The sequence below is a fragment of the Echinops telfairi genome, unplaced genomic scaffold, assembly GCF_000313985.2.
Source record: "Echinops telfairi isolate 266 unplaced genomic scaffold, ASM31398v2 ScPeMD7_655;HRSCAF=1070, whole genome shotgun sequence".
NCBI lineage: Eukaryota > Metazoa > Chordata > Mammalia > Afrosoricida > Tenrecidae > Echinops > Echinops telfairi.
Window position 1 is genome coordinate 25035587 of NW_022104553.1, and position 7944 is coordinate 25043530.

Here is a 7944-nt window from a genome sequence, read left to right on the forward strand (position 1 = left end):
GCTCTGGAAGCAAGGCCATCTGAATATGGCTAGGGGCCAGCAGCCTGCCTCCCGGCTGGCCGACAAAAACCTCCTGACAGGTTGGTAAGAGCCAGGGCCCACCACTCCTGGCTCCCTGGGCCCCGGCGGGTTGGTGGGAGAGCTTTGGCACTGGAGCCGAGCCACCCACGCCTGTCCCTGGGCTCCAGAAGTAACTTCCTACGCCTCCCAGAGACAGATGCTGTGGTAGGGAAAGTGGGGTGCAAGCTGCCTTGGGGGGAAAGTGGGAGTGAGGAGGAGTGCAGCCTGTTGCTCCCTACCTGCTTCCCCTCCATCCTTGACCTGCACATACGCCCCCCTCCATCTTTGACCTGCACACCCGCCCCCCTTCCCAAGGCCAGTGGCCTTTCATGGTGGGAGCTAGAAGCAGTCCCAGCACCGCCTGCGCTCCTTGCTCCAGCTTGGTGGGGGCTGAGTTGGGCCCCCCAGCCCTCCTGCTCCCTTCTTTCTGTCCCCCGCACATTCTCCCTCTCCCCGCAGGCTCAAGTGGCTTTCCTCCAGGGAGAGAGGAAAGGGCAAGAGAATCTAAAGACAGATCTGGTGCGGCGGATCAAGATGCTGGAATATGCGCTGAAGCAGGAGAGGTGAGGCCTGGTCTGACCACGGATCAGGAGGCCACCAGGCCACGCTCCCCTCTGCGGGGCCAGAGCTGGGGGCAAGTGTCCGCCCCATTATCCCAGGCCTAGGTGGCCTACGGGGGGAGCCTGGTGCCCTGGGCATCGCCGGGGGGTAGGGTCCTGTTTCCCAGCTCTCTGCCTGACTCGCCCGTCAGGCCGCCTCCCCCCGCAGCTGGGGGGCTCAGGGCATGAGGGGTGGGTTTGGCAGAAGCCCCCCGCCGGGGTTGGGGTTCTTGAGGGGAGTTGACTGTGGTCTCTTATTTGTTAATCACCTATTCCCTTAGGGCCAAATATCATAAACTCAAGTTCGGGACAGACCTGAACCAGGGGGAGAAGAAACCAGATCTGACAGAACAAGGTGCCTCTCTGAGCTCCACAACCCCCCCTCCCCCCCCCCCCCCCAACCCGGTGTGTTCCCTCCCCCAAAGTTGAATGCAGCATTGCCAAGGAGGCTGGGGGGCGGGGGGGGGGTGGTGGAGTCTCCTCAGTACCCAGCCCCTGGGCTGAGTTATTCAGGGCCCCAAAGGACTGGGGGTTGGGGAAGCAGCCAGGCTGGCAGGTGAGACATGTGCACAGGTAGGCAAGTGTGCCCTCTGGGAGCGGGGCACCGGGCAGGCCTGGGCTTCTCAGTCAGACCCTTCCTTCCTGCCCATCAGAACCGAGTTTGAGGGTCGCTGGCTGTGCTAGGTCAGGAAGCCAGCAGGATGGGCCAGTCCCTGCTCCCTGGCTCCTGAGAGCCGGGGCTCCCTGAGAAGGGAGGATTCTGTGTCTCGGTCAGCGTGAGGACCGACGCCCGCAGGGCAGGGGCAGGCTGTCGCCCTGTGTGACTAGAAGCAGGGCAGAAGTGGCCGGTGGGTGGGTGGGGCCGTGGTGGGAGGCCCTCAGTTGCTGGTCCACTAGTGGTGATTGTCATTCTTCCATCCATCCATCGGGGGCAGCGGCTGCGGGGATGGTGATCTTGGTTAGCTGGTGTCATCCTGGCAGTGTGCCAGGCACACATGAGATGCTGGGGAAGACTGCTGACTAAAACGGAGTGAAATGAATGGTCTAATTAAGTCTCACTCCCGTCCCAGGAGGTCGGTGCTGCGCTCAGGAGTGAGTGGAGGGGAAGCCTCCAAGCTCCTGCAGGACCTGTACCTGGGTCAGCCCGCGCTCTGGGAACCAGACCAGTGTTTGCATTTTGGGGTGGGGGGAGGGTCTTGGAGTATGACCAGTCAGGAGGCAAAAGGAAGGAATCTCAGATTGGAGTTGGGCGGGAGGGGCTCTGAGCCCTCCAGAAGCGAACCCCACAGGACCCTGAGATCTATCTGGATTTGGGGGGTAAGGGAGGAGGTGGGGCCTCCCATGACCAAGACAGCTTGCTTCCTCTTCCGCCCCCTAGTCTCCAACGGCCCTGCGGACTCGGTCACGCTGGAGAACAACCCACTGGTGTGGAAAGAAGGGCGGCAGCTTCTCCGACAGTGAGTGGGCAGGGGTGGGGGGGAGTGGGGATCGCTGGGGGGCATGTATGGCTCTGTAGATAGACCGGGTGACACCACAGTCCTTCCTGTCCCCACTGGGAACCCTGACCTGTCAGGATCCCAGCTGGGATGGCCTGGCCCCTTACAGTTTGCCCCCTGCCTGGAGAGAGGGCGGAGGGAACCCCCCTGGGGGTTCAAGACTAAAGCTCTCTGGGAGCAAATTGGCTCGTCTTTTCCTGGGCAGTGGCTGGGGGGTGGTTAAACCAACAACTGCACAGTTTGTAGCCGTCACTTGACCCACTGCACCACCTGGGCTCCTCTGTTCCCATGTGCAGTTTAGAGACTGGCAGTCTGTCCTGTGGGAGCTCTAACATCTAAGGCCAGGCCCTTGTGAGGTTCACGGAAGGCTGAGTGCTCAGCTCTTCACTGTCAGGAGCAACATTGACAAACACCAGGGAGCCACAGGTGCCTTCTTGGAGTGCTCTCCCTGCCCTCTGACAGCAAAGCCCGCGTCCTAACCAGCAGCACCTTCCTAGCACCGACTAGGCAGCTGGCTAGGCCCCATGTAGTTTCCCCACACCACTTGTAGTGGTTGCATACTGGGCTGCTTAACTCAAGGACAGTGGTTCGATTCCACCAGCCACACAAATGGGAGCGAGGTGAGTTTTTCTATTCCCATAGAGCAGTAGTTCTCAACCTTCCTAATGCCGCGGCCCTTTCATGCAGTTCCTCATGTGATGGTGACCCCCCCAACCATCAAATCATTTTCCTTGTTACTTCATAACTGTCATTTTGCTACTGTTATGAATTGGACGATTCCTGTGAAAGCGTCATTCAACCCCCCAAAGGGGTCACGACCCACAAGTTGAGAACCGCTGCCATAGTTACAGTTTCGGAAAGCCACAGGCATTTCTTACTTGTCTTGTCAGGCCGCTATGAGCCAGCATTGACTCCGTGGCAGTGAGTAGGTAGGTGGTCCCGCAGATCCCCATGAGTTGTAAGAAGAAATCAGCCTTCCCCTCCTGTCACAGGTTAAATAAATTGGGGGGGGGGAGGGCAGTGAGGAGTACGGCGATAAGGGGCAAGGCCGAGGTCAGATCTTCGCAGTCCAACTCCAGAGCCCGAGCCTTACCCAGGGTGCTACCTGCTGCCCTGTTGGTGGGGAGGAAGGAAGCTCAAACGGACACAGCACCTGAGCCAGGCAGACAAAGGTAATGTAGTGTTAGCGGAGGTGGCCAGGCGTCCTGAGGGATACGGGCTTGGCCAGGGGTCCCCGGCGGGGGAGCCTTTAAGGACCACTATGGGCTTTTTCAAAGGTCCTTTGAGACTCTGGTCCTCATGTATTGATGCTTTTCCTCTTCCTTTCTAAAAACAAACAAACAAACTGTAGGTCGGTGTCAACTGGCCTTAATGTGCTTCATTGCAGAATTAGTGAGTACTCAGGGGGAAGTGGTAAGTCCAGTGAGTCCCAGGGTTCTGGATGCCCTGCGTACAGATGGACCCCTACCAGCCAGCGCTCGCCCTTTAGTCCCAGGGACATCCGTCCCCACTTGGGAAAGGTTGATCCAAGCCCTCCTGGGCCAAACCCAACCTACCATGACTGTGTGAGTCTGGGTAGACTAAAACAAGTCCAGAGACAATCATATGTGTATAAGAAAGAGCGTTATATAAAAGAGCAATTATATATTGAGAAAATATCCCGGTCCACTCCAGATCAAGTCCATAAGTCTGATATTAGTCCATATGTCCAATACTAGTCCATAAATTCCTGTTTAACTCTCATAGCACCTGCTGAATGCAGGATGATCACAGGCCAGTGGGTAGAAGGTCTTGTGGTTCCAGTGGCAGTGGAAGCATATCAATGCTGGCGTGGGTCTCCACATGTCTCCTCCAGTTCTCAGTGTCTCCGCAGGAGGAAAGGGAAGGCAGAGAGACTGGGTCTGGCCTCCAGTGAGCTATTTATCTCCTTTGTGCCTCCAAATGAGGTCATCAAGCTGCAACCTGATTGACAGGCTAAACTCCACCCCTTGCTCAAATTGACAGGAGATGATATAACTGCCACAAGGACCAATTGGATTCTGACTTGGGGCAACCCTTAAAAAGGTCTCCGAGGCGGGACACCTTCCTGGGAGCTGCCAGCCTTGTCTTTCTCCTGAAGAGCGAGCGACTGGGTGGGCTTAAACTTCCCACCTATCCGTTAACACCAGTGCCTGACCACCACACCACCAGAGATCCTTGACCAAGCCCCCTGGCAACAAGTCCTTCCTCAGAAGCGTCTTCACTGGTGCACAGGTGGCTGCGAAACCAGGCAGCCATTTGGGAGCCTTGCTGGCTGCACTAACTCCAGGCTAACGAGCACCTGTACACCTGGTCCAGGTTGCCTGCACCTGTACAACCTGCAACCTACAGACCGACCTGCTTAGGAACGCGCTTCAGAGGCTGCCTCACGCAAACCAGCCCACCGCTGTCAACATCCAGCCAGGCTACTGGTGGCCTTACAGGATAGACGCCTCTGGGCTTTCTGAGACTGTAATCTGTTCGGGAGCAGACAGCCTCTCCTTCCTGTCCCTGGGCTTAGCTGGATGGCAGGTTCAAACCACTAATCTGTGGTTGTCAGCCAGGTGTCAGCCTTCTGCGCCACCCAAACTCACTGCCATCGAGGCGACCTGACAGGACAGAGTGGAGCGTCAGCTATGGGTTTCCAAGCCTCAATCTTCACAGGCGTAGACAGGCTTGTCTGTGTCCCACTGAACTGCTGATGCTTCTGAATTCCTGGCCTTTCGAGCAGCCCAAGCCCAACTGGGAAACCCACTACGCCACTAGGGTTCCTTGCGCCACCCAGGCGCCTGTCATTACAATGCTCTCTGCCATCCAGTGGATTCCACCAAAGCAACCCTGCAAGGCAAGATAGGGCTGCTCCCGTGGGTTTGTTTCTGAGACTGTAACTCTTTACAGGAGTAGAAAGCCCCAGTGTTCTCCCAAACGGTGGCTGTGGTTTTGAACTGCTGCCCTTGCAGTTAGCAGCACAGTGCTTAAATACTACACCACCAGACTCAAGCCCCTCTTAAGTCCCCAATCCTACTTTCCGGAGGTCACTGCTATGAAGTGGAGCGTGGGACTCCACGGGCCTCTCCGAGCTGCATGCCGCAAACTCGGGGCTGCGTGCTGACACAGACACGCACAGCGTGGCCTGTAACTCAAATCACGCCAACCACATAACTTACCGTTTTATTCGGCCCTGGTCCTGGCCCTCTGCTGGGCATCCCCAGCCATCAGAATGCTCCCAGAAGGCGCTGAATGCCCTGCAGAGCCTTCTCACACAGCAGAGCGGCAGAGGCTGCTGGGTCCGGCTGGGCCTGCTCTCCAGCCCTGTGTCACTTCAGGGAGGGGGCCCCCCGAAGGGGCTGCCCTTGCCCTACTGTAGGTAGTCTGACTCCAGCTGACTCTGGCTCCCACAGGTACCTGGAGGAGGTGGGCTACACGGACACCATCCTGGACATGCGGTCCAAGCGCGTCCGCTCACTGCTGGGCCGCTCGCTGGAGCCCAATGGGGCTGTGGAACCCAGCGATGGAGGCCCCCGGGCCACACCGGGCCCTGGGCCACTTAGTGGGGGCGAGTCTCTGCTGGTGCGGCAGATCGAGGAGCAGATCAAGAGGTGAGCCTGCGGGCTGATTTGTCCCGGGAGCTCTGAGAAAGATTGGCTTGAGGGGGTGGGGGTGGGGGAGAGCTTGGTCTGAGCAACTGGGAGCAGCTATTCCTGAGTCTGGGACCTCAAGAGGTCCTTTAGGATCAGCTGCTGCGGCTCGGGTCCAAACACCAAGGGAGAGGGGTGCTGGCACTGACCCAGGGTGGGGGCAGATTTCAGAGAAAAGACGGAGAGGCACAGCCTGCAGCTTGTGGGCTTCCACCACCCCACGTAGCTCTTACACAGCCCTGTGCCTGACCCCCAGTGCCACCAGGATGCCAGGCGTGGAAGAAGGAGCGCTATGGCTGGGTGGCACTGCCCGCCCTCCCCAGCGGTAGCCGTGACCCAGGTGGTTGACAAAACTTGAGTCTGCCGCCCCATGGCAGAGAGGGACCTTTTAACTGACTTCTCTGAAGTGTGACCCCAAGTGCTCCCTCCCCTCAGCGAATGCCTGTCAGCGAGTCCAGTGGGTCAGGCGACTGGCCCTGTGCAGTGGAAACCAGTCCCTCGTTCCCACCGGCCACACACTGGTGCCACTTGTGGTCACAGTTTTCCTGGCTAGGCATGGTGGGGTAGTCAGAAGGACCAGGGCTCATTCCTCGGAATCTCAGGCCCAGCCTGAAGGGACCAGACGAGGGCCCGAGGGTGAGAGGGAACTGTGTCACCTGGCTGCACTGACACCCTTGCTCGCTGTCGCTGTAGGAATGCGGCCGGCAAGGATGGCAAGGACCGCCTGGGGGGCTCAGTGCTGGAGCAGGTCCCCTTCCTGCAGCACTGTGAGGACGAGGACAGCGATGAGGATGATGAGCTGGACAGTGTACAGCACAAGAAGCAGCGCGTGAAGGTGGGTGGCCGGCAGAACCACCCTCCCGCTGCCCGAGGAAGCCCTGGGCCCTGTTGGGGACACCGCCAACAGGGACAGCCGGTGGCTTCGCCCAGCTGGATTCTGGCTCTGGCCCTGCTCCCTGACCCCTTGGGCTCCCCGAGCCCCGGTGTGGCCGTTCCCCGGGGTTTCCCAGGCCTGGGCCAGCAGGGAGGCTGGGCACCCACAATCGAGGAGCCTGGACACCTGGTCTGGACACCCCCAGGCAAAATGCTGGCCGATCAGACTCAGCCCGGAGCTCGGTGATGTCCCTGTAGTGTGCGCATGCGCAAAGAGACAGAAGGCAGAGCCCTGGTCATTGGGTGGCTTGTCATGAGCTCCAGCCCCTGCACAGACCCTGTCCCCTGCCCAACCTTTTCTTTCCTGTCCCTCAGAAAGAGAAACTCCTTGCCATTGGGTCAACTCTGACTCATAGTGACCCAAATAGGACAGGATAGAACTGGCCTTGTGGGTTTCTGAGACTAACTCTTTATGGGTGTAGAAAGCCTCATCTTTCTCCCTCGGAGCAACGGGTGGTTTGGAACTGCGGTCAGTGTGGTCAGCAGCCCAACACCAAACCATTATGGCACCTTTCCCTACTCCTGGAAGGGTTGAATGTCATTGTTTTCCCCAACCTCAAAGTGGTCGCAGGCTCGTTGCCATGGCAATGACCCCATGTGAGCAGCCCCATGGGGTTTCAAGCCAGGGGACCTTTCAGAGGCAGATGGCCCCTCTGGCTGCCAAGGTTCCCCAAGGGGGTTTGAACTTCCCACTTCTTGGCTTGGCTATTAGTTGAGCACTTAACCGCATCACCTAGGAATTTCATTCTAAAAGTAACACTTGCTTTTTATATAATTAAAAAACCCACTGACCCACCCCCTCCCCTCCCCTGCCAATAGTAAGGCTTAGAGAGCCACAAGCCTTCCTGGCCCCCAGTGCTGCCCCTGGGTATAAGAACTAGCCCAGAATGTGGGACCTGAGGCCAGTGGCCTCTGCTGGGCCGCAGTGTCTGCTAATCCTACCCCGGGCTGTGGCCCTCACAGCTCCAGTAGTACAGCTGCCCACGCCAGCCACCACCCCCTTGGGTGGAGTCACACTGCGAGCGCCCAGAGTCTGTTTTATGTTGTTCTGCGGAGCGCCCTGTGAGAGTGGGAACTGAGGGGAGTCTGACTCCACCCCACCCCTGGGGGGCGGGGGTGGGTGATAAGGGGGCAGTCTTACCGCTCCTCCATCGCCCGTTTTCCTGGGGAATATTTGTGACTTCCTTTTCCCCGGGCTCA

General features: G+C 58.5%; 1 protein-coding gene across 2 annotated transcripts in view; it reads left to right on the forward strand.

The window, feature by feature from the left end:
* Positions 1-390: 390 nt before the first annotated feature.
* STRN4 (striatin 4) overlaps positions 391-7944 on the forward strand; it is a 17184-nt gene continuing 9630 nt past the window's right edge. Inside the window, exons 1-5 of one of the 2 annotated variants that reach the window (XM_013006664.2) lie at positions 391-623; positions 941-1014; positions 2038-2116; positions 5575-5772; positions 6505-6646. In XM_013006664.2, coding sequence (XP_012862118.1) covers positions 595-623; positions 941-1014; positions 2038-2116; positions 5575-5772; positions 6505-6646 — 522 coding nt within the window. In that variant the 5' untranslated portion in view covers positions 391-594. The remainder of the gene's footprint in view (positions 624-940; positions 1015-2037; positions 2117-5574; positions 5773-6504; positions 6647-7944) is intronic. The other variant, XM_013006663.2, reaches the window with a different exon arrangement.